The sequence below is a fragment of the Dama dama genome, chromosome 6 (genome assembly GCF_033118175.1).
Source record: "Dama dama isolate Ldn47 chromosome 6, ASM3311817v1, whole genome shotgun sequence".
NCBI classification, from domain to species: domain Eukaryota; kingdom Metazoa; phylum Chordata; class Mammalia; order Artiodactyla; family Cervidae; genus Dama; species Dama dama.
The window spans coordinates 28,825,163-28,845,954 of record NC_083686.1 but is presented as its reverse complement, the minus strand read 5'-3'; the positions used below and the strand labels follow the sequence as shown (position 1 = coordinate 28,845,954).

Below are 20,792 nucleotides of genomic sequence, written 5' to 3'. Positions count from 1 at the left end.
GAGAGAGGGAGAGTCTGTGTGATAATCATCCCCAGAAAAGGATTACTCATCACTCACTTATATTGCACTCCTAAACTGGAGATCTGTGATGTAATCATAGAAGGTTGTTGAAGAAGCAGTGTACACCATCAGCAAGACATATTTTTAATTCTTATTCAATGATGCTGCCTATAGCAAATAGAAGTTTTAATAAAGAGTAAAGTATTGCCCTTTTAATTGCAAAGTAATAAATGATCTAAATGTAATCTTATATTTTCTTCAAAATGAGAAAATATCCCCCCACCTCTGTGTATCTAGTAATGACTTGCCAACATACATAGAAAGATAAAATGTCTTAAAATAACATCTTTTTTTTTTTTAACATGTGCTCAGTCAGTTCAGTCGCTCAGTCGTGTCTGACTCTTTGCGACCCCATGGAATGCAGTGCGCCAGGCCTCCCTGTCCATCACCAACTCCCAGAGTTTACTCAGACTCGTGTCCATTGAGTCGGTGATGCCATCCAGCCATCTCATCCTCTGTCGACCCCTTCTCCTCCTGCCCTCAGTCTTTCCCAGCGTCAGGGTCTAGGGTCTAGTTGCATATGCTCAGTCTCCACGAGTTACCCCTACTTTTATCCTAATGTTCAAGCTATTTAAAAATTTGGCATTGTTATTTAGTTGCTAAGTCATGTCCCACTCTTGCGAATCCATGGTCTGAGTCCGCCAGGCTCCTCTGTCCATGGGAATTTTCCAGACAAGAATACTGGAGTGGGTTGCCATTTCGACCTCTAGGGGATATTACCGACCCAGGGATGGAAGCTGAGTCTTTTGCGTTTCCTGCATTGGCAGACAGATTCTTTACCATTAGTGCCACCAGGGAAGCCACTATTTAAAAGTACCCCTTTCCTAAATCAACTATACTCCAATGAAAGTTTTTTTAAAGGTAAAGTAAAAATATTCTTTCCTGAGTTTCTTTTGTCCAGACTTTCACCAGTGTAACCTATGTGTGTGATACGATATATTTATACATTTTTCTGTTTGCAGGCATAAACTACTAATAGAAAAACATTCTGTCCCTATAGAACATATTGTGGGACCACTTTAAGCACTCCTACCACCTCTTCCAGGAGCTGCGGTGGACTAGGCAAATAGAAAAGTAATGGCTAAATCTAATAAAAAGTAAAATTAAATATAAAGAGAAGGAACATTCAGCCACTCTCCTATTCACCACCCTCTCACAACTGAGGTCCCTTGCTTCTCTTTCCAGATGACCTTCAATGAGGAGAATACAAAATTTATTTGTATGAATTTAGTCCTGGGGTAAATGAAGTTCTTTTAAAGGGAGGTAGAATATTCATTTGGGGCTTTCCTGGTGACTCATTGGTAAAGAATCTGCCTGCCAATGCAGGAGACATGGGTTCAATCCCTGGTCAGAAAGATCCCCTAGAGAAGGAAGTGGCAACCCACTCCAGTATTCTTATCTGGTGAACCCCATGGAGAGAGGAGCCTGGTGTGCTACAGTCCATGGGGTTGCAAACAGTCAGACACAACTTAGTGACTGAACAACAAAGAATATTAATTAGCATCCCAAAATGTTGCTTACTTTGCCAGTCTTTAACACTAAAAATGAAAGTGCTACAGGCTTTGCCAGGCAGCCCTCACCTGAAGGAGCTCACAACTCAGATAAGAGCGTCATCTGGAACCATCTAATCTCTTAGTACAGATGCGTCTGATGTCTACAGCAAACCTTCCATGAGGCTCTCATTTTCACTTCATTCCATTTTCCTGTTTAGATATGACAGTTTTTTTAAGACATTTTAGCTCTAAGGAAGTCAGTATTTACTGACATATTCTTATAAAAAATTGATTTGCCTCAGAGAATATTTCACTCTAAAGTGAGTGTAAATTAGGTTGAGTTTTCCTCCTCCATAGATTTTAAAGGTCATTTATATTGTTCATATGTGTGTTGGGTTGGAATGGTGGTGACATTTCCTCTTTTCTTTGGTAGAACTATTCTTATATTAAAAGTAAAAAGCATATATAAATTAGGAAAATAATGGTATCTGATCTCTTACAATGTATAGTTGATGTGTTATCTCAATGTTTGTTCAAAAAGGCATGTTATAGTTTATCAGGCAAACTTATCATGCTTTAGCATTTTGGAATTCCTCAGTAGTAGACTGTCTTATCCATCACTAAAACATAATTTTCAAACACCATATTTTTATTTCTATGTTGCAGCTAATTTGTAATAAAAGTTGATCATGTATATTATTTGGCTATATGTTTTATTTTACAGTGAGGATTTGCATGAATAATACCACTAAAATTTTTAAAAGACAGTATTATTTGAAAGCATACAATATTTTTTTAAACTAGTAACTAAAGAAGCAAAGACCAAATCATTTTTCTTCTATATTTTTAAAAAACATTTTAGTTTGGGATGACTGTCAATTCACAAACAGTTATAAGAATAAAACAGAGAGATTCTATGTCCATTGATCAAGCCTCCCAAAATGGTAATATCTTACATAACTATTACATACTACTACAATGAGGAATTTGATACAATTCATTGACCTTACTCAGATTTTTCCAGTTTTATATATTCTTCTGTGTGTTTCTCTTTATTTCTATGTAGTTTTATACCATGTGCAGACTTGTTGGACCACCATGATAGTCAAGATACAGAACAGCTGCATCTCAAGTGTCCCTCATGCTTCCTATAGTAACAGCCACCTCCCATTCTCCAACCTCCTTAGGTCCTGGAAACCACTAATCTGTTCTCTATCTCTAGAATTTTGAGACCTCTAGAATGTTATATAAGTAAAATGATATGGTATAAAAAAGTTTGAGATTGATCTTTTCCACTCAGCATAGTTCTTCTGAATTGCTTTTGCACATTAGTCAAAAAACAGCTGGGTATGTTTATGTAGATCTACTTCTGGGATCTCTATTCTGTTCTATTGATCTATGTGTCTATCCCAAATTGATCTATACTTTTATTTATTTTCTATCAAAATTCACACAAGATTTTTTTTGTGGACATAGGTGAGTTCTTTCTGAACTTTATATGAAAAGGCACAGGGCCATGAAGAGCTTAAACAACTTTGGAAAGAAGAAAGTGAAACGCATCTCTCCACCTGATACTAAGGCTTTCTATATAGCTACATTCATAAAGGAAATGTGGTAGTGGTACAAAAATAAACTCAAAATGGATCAGAGACCTAGATATAAAACTTCAAGATAAAAAAAGAAAAGAAATAAAGGGACTTCCCTGGTGGTCCAGTGGCTGACTCCAGGCTGCCAATGCAGGGGGCCTCAGTCTGATCCCTGATCGAGAAACTAAGATCCCACATGCCACAACTAAAGATCCTACATACCATGACTGAAAAAACAATACAAAACAAAACTCAAAGTGCTGCAATGAAGATTCACGATCTCTCATACTGCAACTACCACCCAGCATAGCCAAACAGCCAAATAAATAAATCAGTTCAGTTGCTTAGCCATGTCCAACTCTTTGTGACTACATGGACTGCTGCATGCCAGGCTTCCCTGTCCATCATAATAAATAAATAAATGTTATTTTAAAAACCTAGAAGAAAATAGGAGGAAACATTTGTGATCTGGGTTAGGAAAAGATGAAATTCATAAATTAGACTTCATAAAAATTACAAACTTCAACTCTTCAAAACTCTGATTGAACCTTTACCAATATACCACCAGACCAGGATATGTAAAGGAGAAAGCTAATAACTGATTTCATAAATTTTAGTTGACCTCCCAATATCTACTTCTGAAAAAATTTAGAGAGGCCGAGTGCAGTGAACACATGAAGAGAGTATTTTGTTGAAGAAAACTGGTAAAGGACAGATTAGGAGAAAATATTTGCAAACCACACATCTGATAAATGACATATCCAAATATATAAAACTCTCAAAATTCAGTATTAAGAAAATAAACAATCCAGTGAAAGCTTGGCAAAAAACTTCAAACAAACACATAAGATATATACATATATAACAAATAAACACATAGAAATGTACTTCACCACCATTATCATTAGGAAAATGGAAATTAAAACCATACTGATTGGATAAGGCCAGAAGACAATGGAGTTGAAAACCCTCAGCTCACCCCATAAGAGCATACCAAAATCACAACTATCTATAGAATAATCATCTATGAAAAAGACCAAAACCTACCAGAAAACATCTACAATTAAACATAAGATGAAGGAAACACAAGCCAGGTAGACTCATAATACAATCAAGTCCCCTATCCCCAGGTGGATAACTCACAAACTGGAGAATTATATTACAGCAGTTTTACAGGAGTGGAAGTTCTGAGCCCCACGTTGGACTCCCTAGTCCAGGGGTCCTGCACTAGGAAGACAAGCCCCCCCCCCCCCAAGCATTTGGCTTTGAAGGTTAGCAGGGTTTAATTTCAGGAGTCCCACAGGACTAAGGGAATAGAGACTCGTGCTCTTAAAGGACTCACAAATAACCTCACTTGCCCCAAGATGCAGAGCAAAAGCAGTAATGTGATAAGAGTCTGAACCAGTCTTACCTCTGGTCTTGAAGAGTCTTCTAGAGAGGCTGGGGTCAGCAGTGGTTCACCCTTCAGACATAGTCTGTCGTGTCCAACTCTTTGAGACCCCATGGACTGTAGCCCACCAAGTTCCTCTGCCCATGGGGTTTCTCTGGGCAAGAATACTGGAGTGGGTTGCCATGCCCTCCTCCAAGGGATCTTCCCAACCCAGGGATCGAATCCTGGTCTCTGGTATTGCAGGCTTCCCTGGTGGTTTAGATGGTAAAGAATCCACCTGCAATGTGGGAGACCTGGGTTTGATCCCTGGGTCAGGAAGATCCCCTGGAGAAGGAAATGGCAACCCGCTGCAGTACTCTTGCCTGGAAAATCCCGTGGACGAAGGAGCCTGGTAGGCTACAGTCCATGGTGTTGCAAAGAGTCAGATATGACTGAGCAACTTCACTTTCTTTACCATCTGAGTCACCAGGGGAGCCTAGCAATCAATTAGGCTGGGGGCCAACCAGGCCTACCAGACTATGGCACAGTCAGGCTGCCATGACAGAGGGACCCAAGCGATTATCTTGGGGGAACCCTTAGAGCATATATTGGGTTGGCCAAAAAGTCTGTTCGGTTTTGGTGTACGATGTTATGGAAAATTCTGAACGGACATTTTGGCCAACACGATAGTTGGGGTGAGGAGCTGGGAGTGCACTGCTGGGGTGCACAGAGCATCTCCTACAGAAGGCCACCTCTCCAAGGTTGAGAAACCTAACTAACCCCCACCACAGACATAAAAATACCAATAGCAACGTTGACCAAATGAGGCGGCAGAGGAACAAGTTCCAGGTGAAAGAACAAGATAAAACCCCCGAAGAACTAAGTGAAGTGGATTATAAGCAATGTACCTGAGAAAGACTTCAGAGTAATGATTGTAAGGATGATGAAAAACTCAGGAGATTGGATACACAGTGCACAATGTTAGAAGTTTTTCTAAAAGAGTTGGAAATCATGAAGAACAACCAGAGACAAAGAATGTTGTCATTGTTCAGTCCCTAAGTCCTGTCTGACTCATTGCAACCTCATGGACTGCAGCATGCCAGGCTTCCCTGTCCTTCGGTATCTCTCGGAGTTTGCTCAAACTCATGTCCTTTGAGTTGGTGATGCCATTCAACCATCTCCTCCTCTGCCGCCCCCTGCTCCTCCTGCACTCAATCTTTCCCAGCATCAGGGTCTTTTCCAGTGAGTCAGCTCTTTACATCAGGCAGCCAGAGTATTGGAGCTGTAGCTTCAGCATCAGTTCTTCCAACGAATATTCAGGGTTGATTTCCTTTGGGATTGACTGGCTTGAGCTCCTTGCTGTCCAAGGACTCTCAAGAGTCTTCTCAAGGATCCCAATTCAAAAGCATCAATTCTGCAGTGCTCAGCCTTCTTTATGGTCCAACTTTCACATCCATACATGACTACTGGAAAAACCATAGCTTTGACTATACAGACCTTTGTCAGCAAGGTGATGTCTCTACTTTTTAATACACTATCTAGGTTTGTCAAGAATACAATCATTGAAGTGAAAAATACACTAGAAGAAATCAACAGGAGATGGCAGAGAAGGGCAAACTAACTACAAATCCACTGCCTCTGTGTGTGTGTTAATGAAGTTCTATTACAAAATAACTTTGCTTATTTGTTTAAAAATTGCCTACAGCTGTTTTGTACTGTACAACAGAGTCGAATAGTTTATTACAGAGAACTTTTGACCCACAAAGCCAAAAACATTAACAATCTGTTTTTTTTTTTTTTACAGGAAACATGTGTTGATCTCTGTATATAGTCCCTATAAGAATTCCATGTCCCTTGTGGTTCTTCCTTCCTGGCTGAACCCTTGCTGATACAGTACCTGTATCAGTGGACATATAAAGAAGAAGGCTAATAATTGATTTAGTAATTCTTAGTCAGCTTCCCAGTAACCACCTCTGAAAAAATTTAGAGAAGCCAAGAGTACAGTAAACACTTGAAGAGGGTATTCTGTTGGAGAAAATTGGAGGACTATAGCATTTTCCCTTGCCTTTGGTTTCCCCAGCCACCTACAACATTCACACACTTCATAAGCAAGAGACAGATATATTCCTACCAATATCCAGCCTAGTCATGGAGTGGGATGGAGATAAGAGGGAATTTAAGAAAACCACCATGAGTTTGAGACTGAAGACTCATAACTGACTCAGAGGGCAACAGAATGGCTGACACTACCTATGGCAGCAAATAGATGGTTGTTTTTGGAAAATAACTGTACTCCCAATCAACTTCTATAGCATGGCTCTTAGGTAAGCACAGAATTATTACTGTTATTTACTCCCAGCTTTATATCTTATGTCATTGGTATGTCAGACTTCTTTGTTGTTTAGTTGCTAAGTGGTTATCTCACTCTTTTGCAACCCCATGGACTATAGTCCACCAGGCTTCTCTGTACTGTAGTCCACCAGGCTTCTTGCCTGGGAAATCCCATCCCTCTGTATGGGGTTTCCCAGGCAAGAATACTGGAATGAGTTGCCACTTCCTTCTCCAGGAGATCTTCCCCAACCAGGGACTGAACCCCCATCTTCTGTATTGGCAAGCAGATTCTTTATGATTGAGCCCATCTAAAACTTCTAGAAAACTACATAATCTTCAACTAGGAGGGAAGAGGAAAGAGAGTCTATTGGGACAAAGGATCAATAACTTGAAATTTTTTTAATATATATTTTGCATTTCAACATTTAGTTATGAAGTTGTTTGGTTTTTTATTCCCAGCATTTTTTTTCTTCCCTTTCCCTTACATATATTCTGTTTTTTTCTTTTGTTCAACTAAATATATGTCATGCTGAGATTATCACAGAATAAAACATGTTTTAATTTTAGACTTGTTTCTGCCTAATTGCCCAGGCAAATGATGTTCTATTATATTTTTTCACTTTTTATTGACATAATTACTGTTTAACAAGAGCAACTGAATTATGTCAGGTTCAATGAATTAGATCTGTGAGACAATTTAGATGTAAAGAGTTGTTAATTGCTATCTAATTAAAAACAAAAGCCTCTGAACCCTCCTACAATGATTATACTCCCATCCCTCTCAGTGGTACACAATGCCTTAATAGAGAAAACTAAAATTTTGAAATGAAGTGACTGTCAAGTGACATTTTTGTAATTCCTGGGACTACCAGTCGGAGAAGGCAATGGCAACCCACTCCAGTACTCTTGCCTGGAAAATCCCATGGATGGAGGAGCCTGGTAGACTGCAATCCATGGGGTCACACAGAGTTGGACACGACTGAGCGACTTCACTTTCACTTTTCACTTTCATGCATTGGAGAAGGAAATGACAACCCACTCCAGTGTTCTTGCCTGGAGAATCCCAGGGACGGGGGAGCCTGGTGGGCTGCCGTCTATGGGGTCACATAGAGTCAGACATGACTGAAGCGACTTAGCAGCAGCAGCAGCAGCAGCAGCAGGGACTACCAAGTAAGACATGCGTGCATAGAGCCATAGCAAGCCAAAATCTAAGAAAGGAAAGAATGGGCTGAAAGTGTGGATTTCCTAATTTTATAAACTGAAAGAGGGCGGGAGCTGTGTATGACTCGCATGATACACACTAACAAGAGTCTCAATAATGACTCCTGGTCAGCAATGCGCCCCACAGGGTCCTTGTGGACATTATGTGAAATAATGCATCAAGAATTACTGAGTGCCAAGTACACAGTAAGGGCTTCCCCAGGTGGCTCAGTGGTAAAGAATCTGCCTACCAATGTAGGGGCTGCAGGTTCAATGCTGGGTTAGAATATCCCCTAGAGAAAGAAATGACAACCCACTCCAGTATTCTTGCCTGGAAAATCCCATGGACAGAGGAGTCTGGCAGGCTATGGTCCATGGGGTTGCAAAGAATCGGACGTGACTGAGCAATTGATGAGCACTGAGCACACGTACATAATAAGTGTAAAATAAATGTCTTTTCCTTGGTATCGCCTATTATGTTCTTGGTGATAAAATGTCAACCATTGCTCTCTACTGAAGGCAGAAAGTATTTAAAAAACTAGCCTGTGAACTAGCTTAGACAGGATAGAAATATTTAGACACTCTTTGTTTTGCAATGTGGAAAAGGTTTTAGCTCTTTAAAGCCCTCAAAGTCTTCTAGTAGTTCTGATGGTCTGGTGCATGGATGTCATTAACAGCTCTATTTCTGTCAGTCTAACTGTAGGCAGGCTACAGGACTTAAAGCTATTCTTGCTATCTGGAGTGTTCCACTGAGGCCTCTTAGCATGTGAGTTGATAAACTGACCACTGAAAAATAGATCTTAATTAGGTAAAAGCATTCTAGAAATTCAGATATAGAAAAATAAGCTACATATATCTACATGTTTTTTTCCTGATTTTTCCCTGATTTGTAAGAAAATAATCTCATGTCTATTTACTTGAACATTTTAAACTCTATAACAAAGAAAAAAATTAAATTGATGGTTGTATTAGTTCTGTTTAGTATTCAAAATATAATCACATTTCTTAAATAGTATGCAATTCTTCAAAAATAGATCCTCTTAAGGATGTTTGACAGAAAACCACAAAATTCTGTAAAGCAATTATCCTTCAACTAAAAAAAATAGAGTGGCAAAAACAACCAAAAAATAAAGATGTTTTAGAAGAATAGTAACAGGTTATTGATAATGCAGAATAAATAGCAAAATTATTGTTGGTAGAGACCGAGTTGAATATAAATAGTGTAAGATGACACAGGGTTTAAACAAGTTATGTTTGGTATGGGAACACAAAAGTATATATTTTAAATGACTAAACTGTTGATGAACTTTGAAATGCATATTTAATGATAAGAAAGTTTAAGTATTTTTACAAGTTTGTAATTTCCTTGTAAATATTCTTAGAAATACTGGGAGAAAAAAAAGAAACAACTTTAAAACTATATAATATTAACAGACTGTTAGACACCATCAGAAACACCTGCTGCAGTTGAAAGGCTATTTCAGGCTAATATTTCAGTGGTGTCCATGAGTATTTTGATGTGTGGGTGTGCTCTGAAGGTACATGACAGCTTGTAGTTCAATTTTTAACACTAACCTCTGAGCTTTGAAAAATATGAGTTGTGGTCCACACATCAGCTTGTTAGAAATATGTTTAAGACCCACTGTAGAGTCTGTGAATGAATTGCTTTGCTAAATGCCTTGCTGTTTGCTGCTGTGGCTAATGCGCTGGAAAGAAAAATTAAAATAACATTCAAAAATTTTCCATGGCCCTTGGTGTTTCTCCTGGAAAGATAGCTAATATGATTTCTACTGCTTTCAACTTACAGAGGTTGTTGCAAAAGTAGACAGACTTAGCTAAAAGTATAATTGAGGACAAGTTCAACCCAAACTTGAAATTTTGCTTTTTTTTAATTGCTAGAATTTAAGCATTAGTAAATTCTCATATTTAGGTAATTTTTACTCAGTGATGACAAGTGAAAAGCCCTCTAAAGGATCTAGAAGAATCAGAGAAATACATTAACTTTCTGAATAACAAATTAACAAGAGTTTGAGATTTTTCCCTAGGCTGAAGATAAAAGGGCATTTGTTTGCTTTCTGGAAGTAGGTGGCTAGGATTGGACGAGAGAAAATGAAAGGAATGAATAGGGAGGGTTAGGGCAGTTCCCATCAGTTGAGGTTAAAATAAGTTTTCCGAACAAAACCTCTTATTATGGTAGGTATGGCTGGGGGGACTGTAAGAAAAATGCGATGTTGCATTCAGTTTAAGGTTGTTCCCATCTCTAGCTCTATTGCAATTCCCTAACATCATCCCAGATCAAATACCTAACATATGTGTACTTTGGAAACTTAGTGGGGAGAGGCCAAGAAGACAAAAGGAATAGAGAATTTAGTGAGAGCCAGAATCAACGACAAGAAGGAACCAGATGCCCCATTTCATCACTTTATCCCACATGCCTGCACATGTAAATAAATGTTAGTATTCTTAACACAGACCTAATGTCTGGATTTGTTCCTTCAGAAATTCTAAAATATTTTTATTCTTAAGAATCATTTTAGGCTGTTTGTGCTTAAATTCTAATTTCATATTTGATATTGTCAAACTTTATAATAAACGGGTATATGGTTTAGCCAGCAAAATCAAGTTTATTCGGGGATAGCAGAGGAATGGGCCTCTTAGATGGTGATAGCGGTAAAGAACCTGCCTGCCAATGCAGGAGACCCAGGAGACAGGAGTTCCATACCTTGGTCAGGAAGTTCCCCTGGAAAAGGGCGTGGCAACTCACTCCAGTATTCTTTCCTAGAGAATCCCATGGACAGAGGAGCCTGGCGGGCTACAGTCCATAGCGTTTCAAAGAGTCAGAACCAACCGAAGGGACTTTACACACACACACACACACACACACACACACACACACACAGACGCACACACAGCAGAGGAATCACAATTTGAGACAAACTCTGGTTTGCCATAAGCAAGTCTGGGACACAAAACGGGAGAGCATTCATTTGCAGAGGAAAGGAGGAAATTGGACTGTTTTGAATGAAAGTTTACTGGAGAAGAGCAAGCCTTTGTGGGGTGTGGCAGCTTCTCATTGGCCGAGTTGCAGAAGTTTTTTCATAGGCTGGGTTGTTGCTAAACAAGGAGAAAATCCTGCTTCTTCCTGCTGGGATCTGTAAAGTAAGGTTTTTCCTGCTGGGGTATGTAGAATAAGCTGCCCCAGGTGGTACAAGTGGTGTATGCGTGGTACAGGCTTCAGCGCTCTTGAAGGCTTTCTGACGCCATTTTGAATGGGGCTTTCCTTTATCCGTGTCATATAAATTTGATATTTAACTTAATATTTGATAATTCTACTGCAGTTCAGATACTGTACTTTCAACATTCAATATTCTGTGCTTCAAAAGTTAATAGTTTTTCACTATCCATAAAATATCTATATTTTATTAATACAAATGGGGAAACTGCTTACTTCGGACTAAAATGAATCAATAACTCAAGAACTGAATCTGTAACTTAAGAACTGATAATAGACTGTATAGACTTTGCATTTAGACTTGAATTTAAATTTCACCTTTGTTGTTTAATTTCTGTATGATGATGAATAATATTTTGAACTTTCAGTCTTTTCATTTATAAAATAGGGATAATCATACATGAATTTCAGAGTTGCTGGGGTTATTAAGTGAAATAATAAATGTAAAGCAGTTAACATGTGACTCAATAAATTTTTAACTGTTAGTAGAATATTCTGGTCTCTATAATAGGAATAATAATAACAATGATAATAATAATGTTACAACAACAATAATAATAGTATTATTATAATTTTTACCAATTTGTTTGAGTCATCTTTAAGCTCAGATAGGACAGGAAGTTTTGCTTGTTTTTTTTCTTTGTGTATCATTAGTAGGAGATTGAATTTGGGGAAGGAGGTTTCCTGTTAATATAATTTCTTGAAATTTGTGTGCAGATTGTAATAAAATGCCATTTGAACGATAAGGTAGTTATGCTATAATTGAACACATAAGGAGCAGCGAATTGAAAGTGATAAAGACTTCAGAAATTTCCTAAGTGTTTGTTAGATAACTACTGCCAAGAAGATGGTTTACTTTCGGGCTGTTATCATTTTCAACCAGCTAGAGAGAACTCAGGGTCTTTTCATAGCTTCATATTGAGATAAATGATTCTATTTTCTTGGCAATGACAGTATCCAGTTGCTAAAATATAATTACTTGAAAACAGTTTTCAAGAGCTAATTTTCTATAGAGGAAGAAGAAATATCTGTGCTATTTCCACTCATTTACACATTAAGTAATGAAGCTCCATTAAGAAAAATAAAACAAACAGTTGGTCATAAAAATCTGTCTTTGTCCTGTACATTACTTCATTTTAACAAATTTATTGGGATAATTCATATACCATTCAATTCACTGACTTCTGTACATTAATTCCTTTTTTGAAGTCATTAATTTATTCATTCAATATTGCTTACCTACTAGTAATTCTTAGTTAAGATATGCTTAGTCCCATGCAATCTAAGATTCCAAAAACAAGGTCAAAATAAGTATATTTATATTGAATACCAAATCTGTAAAAGGAACTAAAGGAAATAGAGTAGGTCCTCAAATGAGACAGGTATTTACAATATATTTTTTTCCTTGAATCAATAACATTAAAATTAGAGGAACTGGACATAGGTACATAAGAAAGATATTTAAACAAGGCATTTAAACAGGTTTTATATATATATACATATATATAAAATATGACAGAATAGATACCATAAGATAGTCAAGGACTAATAATCAAATACATGGCATAAAATTAAAATGATTTAGGGATTCAGAGGAAGAATATATGTTTCACACTAGGTCAGTCAATGAAAATTTCCAAGATGAAATAAGATTTATGTTGTGACTTTAAAGAAGGCAGAGCAGAAGAGAAATAAATATCCCTTGATAAAGATGAAGGAAGGGGTGAAAACATGAACAAAAGCAAAGGAGTGGAAAACCATAAACATCCACCAGGAATAATGTGTGAAAAAAGTCAGCTGGAGTGGAATGCCCCTCCTGAGGAGAACTGCACATATATTATCCAACTGGTATGCTCATGAGTAAGATTGTTAGTCAGGAGTTTCACAAAGCCACAAGGTATGTAGCATACTTTTCAGACATTGTATTTTTACAGGAGAAATTAATTGAAAATATGATGTTTTATCCTGAAAAATTCAGATATATTATGAGGTGAAAATTTATAAGTCATTCTAAGTGCAGCTACTTCCCCAAATTTCATGGATATGGGTTCATTCTCCTTAACTGTGAGTCCCTGAGTCCTGAGAATTGATGATAAGGCTCATGAGATACATTGGGTATAGTTTGTGAAAGAAATTAAATGACAGATTAGTGAGTTTGGAGTTCAGCTGGCAGGAATGAGAAGCCTTTGAAGAATGCTAATGAGTGGGAAACCCCAAAATACACTATTTTGGGAAATTACTACCTATAGTACAATAATTACAACTTAATATACAGGATGAGAAAGAATTTACAGGATGGGTGAATGAACAGAAATTATAGGCTGAGATCAATTTAGAAAATGTAAACACAAAGGATTTGTTAAGAGAAATGCCTTGTTTTGAGAGTCAATTCTATGAAATGATTCATAAGAACTGTCTAGGGTTCCTTCTTGATTATTCTTGAAGATTAAAAAGATTATTTCATTGGGTCCCTCAATTACTAATCTAAAATCTAAGAATAGTTTATAGTGAAAGAGAAAACCTATGAAGTTTTGACTTTAAGGGAATAAAAGGGACAGTAAGTTATAGTACCATGTCATTTCTAAACTGTACTAATGAAGCATAGCAGAACCCTACCGTCCTTCTCCACCATGTCCTCAGCCTGTCTTTAGTCTGTAGAAAAACTTTAGCCAAAAAATAAGTTTAATCAAAGAAGCGAGAAAATGTAGAAGCAAAGAATAACAGGACAAAACTATAATAACTGAGTCAGTTAGAAAAATGAAAGACCTTTAGTTCCTTTTCAAGGGCTATAGATAATATTCTGAGCCTTTATCTGTGAGCTATCTTATAGATACTGAAACCCTCACCGGGTGGAAAAAGTTAACTACGTTATGACCAGACTAGAGCCATGACATTAGCTGCCACAATTCCAAGAAATGGCCCCAAGGAAATAGGAACAAACCAACCCTGGAAGTGAAGATTAACTGTGCTTAAAGCAATCAAGATGGTGCAGGTCAGACTACCCCATAACCAATTTCAAGATGACTGTTCGAACTCATTGTGCTCTTTCTCCATGTAGATCCTTCCTTCTGTCTATAAAAGCTCTTGACCTCTGATTGTCAGAGTTGTGGGGAATTGGCCTTTGGACAGGCATCTGCCCTCTCTCCCCACACCACCCTGGTTGTTGGCATCCAAAATAAGGCAAGCTTTCCTTTCCATTAATCTTGTCTCTTTATTGGCTTTTGAGGAGTGAGCAGCCGGACCCCCCTTTCAGTTACACTCTTAGAAAATATTACAAATTAGTAATCTGTGCTGATTTGTCTTCATCAGAAAGAAATACACTTTCCAAATAAATCTTATCAGAAGTCATTCAAAAATACATTTTATTTACCATAAGACATTGAAATAGACACAATCACAAGCTACTCTAAATAGCAAGCTTTTTTCAAAAAATAGCAGTAATCTCAGAGGTGATAATGTTTTGGAGGACTGGCCTTGTTGGTAGAATATTTAATGGGCAGTTTAATTGTGGCTCCCTGGGGATAAAGAGGTCTTAGAATCATAAAAACTATGACAGAGTAAATAGCCAAGTCTCATTTCTGCCCAGCTGGATCTGTGCTTCAGCCACCTAAACCTTCAGTTGTATTTAATTCTCTCCATTTCTGTAGATGGTAAAACATTCCTACATAGGGAGTAGAGGAGTGACCATAAAAGCAAAACTCTTGGTGTTCCCTGTTATTTTTGACCACAAAAGTAAGTGTCAGCTTCAAAGCTCTGTCCAATCCAAGGAACACCCCAATGGCAACCCTAGAAAGAAAACTGAGACTTTTCCTGCTCCTCTCCATCTCCCTAACCTCTTCCACCTACAACTCTGGCAAGGATGGAAACTGAGATTGATGAGAAGAAAGTGGAGATATGCTAGAGCAAGTCAGAAAAGAGAAAAGACAAGAGGCATCCTTAGTGGAGATTTAAAATTTTGTTTATTATACTTGTTATACTATGTTAATAACTATGCTGCTTTTTATCATCAGAAAATGATTAGACAGTATTAAGACTTCTTCCAAATTTTACCCAGGGGCAATGGGGAAGTTAGCCTTAAATAATAAAATTAAAGGGTCAGTAGTATACAGATATAACTGTTTTTACATTGCATCTCACAAATCATGCTTGTTCAGTGTAGCTGTTACATTCAAATAAAATTGTCTCCCTCCCATGTGCTTTGGAAAATCCAGTATCCACATGTCTTCCCTACCACAGTGTCTCCAGGAATTCTCTGGATAAATGTGAGGAATTCTGTTCCAATCTTTTCCTTTATAGCTGCTCTTTTCTCTCTGCCCTACACTAGCCCAAATATTAGAACATTTCCCTTGATAATTGAAAAATACCTCTCACAAAGGCAGTTATATCTAACAGATTTGCTGACAATTTGGGAATCTGAGCATGGAGTAGTATGAGTGAGTTTAAAATTAAATATTAAGCATGATAGATCTTATGACTTCCCTGGTGGCTCAGATGGTAAAGAATCTGCTTGCAATGCTGGAGACCTGGGTTCCATCCCTGGGTTGGGAAGATCCTCTGGAGAAGGGAATGGCAGCCACTCCAGTATTCTTGCCTGGAGAATTCCACAGAGGAGCCTGGCAGGCTGAAATCCATGGGATCGCAAAGAGTTGGACATGACTGAGCAACTAACACTTTCACTTTCATAGTAGATTCTAGAAGTTCCTCAGTCATATCCATCTCATTGAACTTGACTCTGGCCAGCTTCCAACTTTCAAGTTGTCCACTCCCTCAGCTGTGTTGCTGACCCTACACTCTTAGGAGACCCTTCTCTGTTTCCCAACTTTTCCAATTATTAGCTGTGGAGCCTGCGCCAGGTCACTTAACATTTTTCTGTCTTACTTTCTTATATATTAAATTGAGATACAGTTAGTAGCTACTTCATACTGAGAAGATTAAATGACATACATAAAGCAATTACCACAGTTTCCAGCACAGAGGTGATATTAAAATACTCAAAGGTAATAAAGTTCTTAAGGTAATTTTAAAATGTAAGTATAATAAAGTATTTAACTGTATCTTAGGTTATTCTACTCAAAGTCATTATGCCCTAGAGGGTAAGGTTGTATGAGGGTAGTCACTTTCTTATACAAAAAGAACTCTTCTAAGTATCTTCCTAAGTGAAACATTTCTCACTCCAATAGAAGCCTTGCTGCTGCTGCTGCTGCTAAGTCACTTCAGTCGTGTCCGACTCTGTGCAACCCCACAGAAGGCAGCCCACCAGGCTCCCCCGTCCCTGGGATTCTCAAGGCAAGAACACTGGAGTGGGTTGCCATTTCCTTCTCCAATGTGTGAAAGTGAAAAGGGAAAGTGAAGTCGCTCAGTCATGTCCGACTCGTAGCGACCCGATGGACTGCAGCCTACCAGGCTCCTCCGTCCATGGGATTTTCCAGGCAAGAGTACTGGAGTGGGGTGCCATTGCCTTCTCCAATAGAAGCCATAACCTCCTTGAAAATAATATTACTGTTCTTCACAGGACATTTATGGAAAATATAAAGTAAAAATACCAGTATGAGATAGACTGAAATATTAGACTGTGTATTTCTGGATATAAGGATAGGAAAAGTTATTCACTTCTCTGTGCATATTGTATTTTATAGCTAAAACCTGAATTACTTTCTTTGAAATCTTACTCATTTTCATGACTTACTAATAATTTCAAGGAAATTAATGGGCTTAATCGAAGAAGGTCTGGAATACTGAAGGTGACTCCTTAGGACCCCTCTTCTGGCACTAGATGCTCACTCTCTGGCCCAGAGTGATAGATGAGGTCTCTAAGTTAGGTTTTGTAGTATCACCTATCCAACAGAGTGAGTGTTCAATCCATGAAATATCTCCATTTTCTATCTCAGCTTACATGACATTTTCTAGGGAGTCCTATCTCCTCAATCCATAGACTCTAGGTTTATTTATTATTAGCAAGTCTTAGGAATAGCCTATTAAAAACTTTAAATAGATAAGGCCATAATCTTAGATAATAACATTACTTTACCTGGAGGTCTAGTTATTATGTTCACAAGAACGTTAGTCTGAATCATCAGCCTTCTTTTCTTCTCTGAAGGTTTTCTCATGATATTTGGGGGGAAAGGGGACTACCAACCAGCTGCTTCAACACCTCTAATCAGTTCACTCTCTAACCTCAGGTAAAATTCCTTTGCCACCAGTTTCTGAAATTATTATTGTATCACCACACCCTTTAATATTTTAAACACAGAATAATGTTTCTCATACCTTGATGACCACCAATATTTGAAATACCTGACGAGGAGTAGAAATAAGCCATGTTCACAGTGAGCATAACTCTTTCAAGATCTTTTGATATGCTCTTGCCTTCTCAATTACTGATATCTTCAGTTGTGCACAGCTATTTGAAACTTCTTCCCTGGTGGTTCAGCTGGTAAAGAGCATGCCTGCCAATGTAGGAGACACGAGAGACACAGGTTCAATCGCTGAGTTTGGAAGATGCCCTGGAGGAGGAAATGGCAACCCAGTCCAGTATTCCTGCCTGGAGAATTCCATGGACAGAGGAGCCTGGCGGGTTATGGTGCATGGAGTCACAAAGAGTCAGACATGACTAAAGCTACTTAGCATGCATGCAACCTTTTTTATTCGGAGGAAAGAAGTCTAAGGGTTCTCTCCCAACACCGGCTATTAATCAGCACCAGATATGAGGGTGCTAGTAAAGTTCCTCTTACCCTCTCTGAGGCTTCCGAACTTTTTTTGATCCAAGGGAGTGCTGGAATCTATCCTCAACGGGAACTTCTGCAGAGGCTGTCTCTTCTGTGGATGTCTTCTCTTATCAGCATTCCGCAGGTTTTCCCGACTGTGGCTGAAGAGAGCTGGAACCAGTTCATGGGCTGGTTCCAAGGCCCATATGAAGTTTGTCTGCCTATTGAGCAGTGCCCGGTGGGAGAGACTCCTCCTGAGTGCTTTGGCCCTCGGCACTGGACCCCACAACTCCCACAGTGGTACTTTTGTTCATGAACGAGTACCAAATTTTAGTTGTTAAATGGGGGTGGAAAAAGGAAGGACATTTTGTACTTACATGATACTGCTGTCCTCTGGTGATATATTTGAAATTGTTTTGAAAATTAAAATATTAGGCCATATTCCTCTGTCTCTTGTAGTTATTCACCCCCAGTTTAAGCATGTGCCTTTACAGCATTTCTGTTATTGCTGTTTTCTCTGTCTCAATTCAATGATTTTAGCAATCTAAGTTGTCATAACTGCTTGTATTTAATTTAGTCAGTTCATAATTATTAAATTAGTTGCTTAATAACTGCAGTACCTTTTGATGATAATCATCAGACCTTAGTTAATCCAAAATAGATAGAAGTAAATACCACCACCTTCCTGTCCTTAAGTCCTTGTACAAATATACAGAAATAAAAAGGAAAACATGAAGAATATAGTAAAATTAATAATAACAACAATAATAATAGAGGCAATAGGGGAAAGGCCAAAGAGAGAAGGATGACAAAAATGGAGAGGGCTGGCCGTGGTCAGCTTTGGTGTGCCTCACAGTCTAAGTAAACAATGCTTGATGACAACTGCCAACTTGGTCCATTTAATGAGTCTTTGATATAAGAATAAAGAATATAGACTCTTCTTTCAGACGGATAATTCTTTCTATAGTATGTGTGAAACACTATATTATAGTATATTTAAGCCTAATAAATTAGAGTCTCTATGGATTCTTTCTTAATTAAAATTTGGGAGATACAACTATTTTGGGTAAAGTAACACCATTTATAGCCAGAAATGCAGGAGACTTACAGGAGACGTGGGTTTGATCCCTGGGTCAGGAAGATCCCCTGGCATAGGAAATGGCAAACAATCCTAATATTCTTGCCTAGAGAGAACCCATGGACAGAGGAGCCTGGCATGTTACAGTCCATGGGGCTGCAAAAGAGTCAAACACGAGTGAGCAACTAAACAACAATAACAACATATGACTTATTACTATTGTGAACTTATAAGAGGAACTTAAGCTATGTCAAGTGGTTTTATTCTGTACAGTTGAATTCAGATAATAATATGGAAGCATTTTTTCCAGATTATAAAAAAAAATCTGGAAATAGGAAAAAAGTTGAGAAATATAAATAAGCAAAAAAAAAAAAAAGATATTATCCAACCATTCCATCTTCCAGAGTAATCTATCTACTGTCAGTGTTTTGGCAAGTACAATTTCAAGAAGAAAAAAATTTTAAATCATTTCTTCTTCTGACTTCTCTTCCTGAAGACTTAGATACTCTTCCTATAGATGAGTCTGAATAAATTGTCTTAACAGGATTGTAAATAGAACTCATGAAGTTTATCTTATTATTCCTGTTTTTTCTCTCCAGAATTGAAGATGAATAAATGAAAAAGAAAGCTCACAACCATTTTATTCATCAGATATTTTCCCATGTATAAATAGAGAATATAAGACTAATTTTTGGTAAAATGGCTTATGTTTACAATTTATCTACTTAACATGTATGTTCTAACTTGTAACATTTAGACATTCTGTTTTAAAAAGACATCACACATTTTCAATGAAGCATTTTGAAACTACTGAATCATCAGTATGTGTAAATTTGCCTTCCTCAAACTGATATACTCAAGTTTCTTACTCCTTATATTAGTTCATCTAGAAATGAATATGATTCACAGAGTATACTTTAAATAATTTTAGTTTTAAAGGTGTTCAACCAGGGGTACATTTTATTTAAAGCTTTTTAATCAACTGTATGGAACTTTTAAGTGCCCAGTAAGAGAGATGCCAGATGCATGAATAGCAAAGAGCAGCTGTCCCTGATGTATTACACTGAGATAAATCAGAATCTGACTTTTCTCCACTTCACTATAGTAATTCTGTGAGTAATGATGTTGTTCCCAAAGTCACATTATCAAAGGTTAATCTAATGGCCAAAGCTCTGACCTCATGTACAAAAATTTTATAATTGAATGTTAGGAGAAAATAACACTTAAAATGACAGACTCTTTGTTTGACTCTCTGCATTGCATTTTGCATGCTATTTTGAAGTTAGCAAACCAATAATAGGAATAGTGAAATCCATGTTGGCTCCCAAAACAAAATATGATTTTAGTTTATCAAAAATCTATTGGGGGACTTCCCTGGTTGAGAATATACCTTGCAGTGCTGGGGACATGGGTTTGATCCCTGGTTGGTCGGGAACTAAGATCCCAGAAGCCTTAGAACAACTAAATCCACACATCACAACTAGAGAGTCCATGCTGCTGCTGCTGCTAAGTCGCTTCAGTCATGTCCCCTAGACGGCAGCCCACCAGGCTCCCCCATCCCTGGGATTCTCCAGGCAAGAACACTGGAGTGGGTTGCTATTTCCTTCTCCAAGGCATGAAAGTGAAAAGTGAAAGTGAAGTCGCTCAGTCATGTCCGACTCTTAGTGACACCATGGACTGCAGCCCACCAGGCTCCTCCGTCCCTGGGATTTTCCAGGCAAGAGTACTGGAATGGGGTG

At 38.0% G+C, this 20,792-nt stretch overlaps 1 protein-coding gene across 3 annotated transcripts in view; it reads left to right on the top strand.

The window, feature by feature from the left end:
• Positions 1-20,792, top strand: part of NPFFR2 (neuropeptide FF receptor 2) — an 83,574-nt gene that overhangs the window by 49,531 nt on the left and 13,251 nt on the right. Inside the window, exon 1 of one of the 3 annotated variants that reach the window (XM_061145223.1) lies at positions 6,585-6,832. The exons of the other annotated variants lie outside the window; for them this stretch is intronic. Coding sequence (XP_061001206.1) covers positions 6,822-6,832 — 11 coding nt within the window. The 5' untranslated portion in view covers positions 6,585-6,821. Of the gene's footprint in view, positions 1-6,584; positions 6,833-20,792 lie in introns of those variants that run through there. 3 annotated transcript variants of the gene reach the window in all.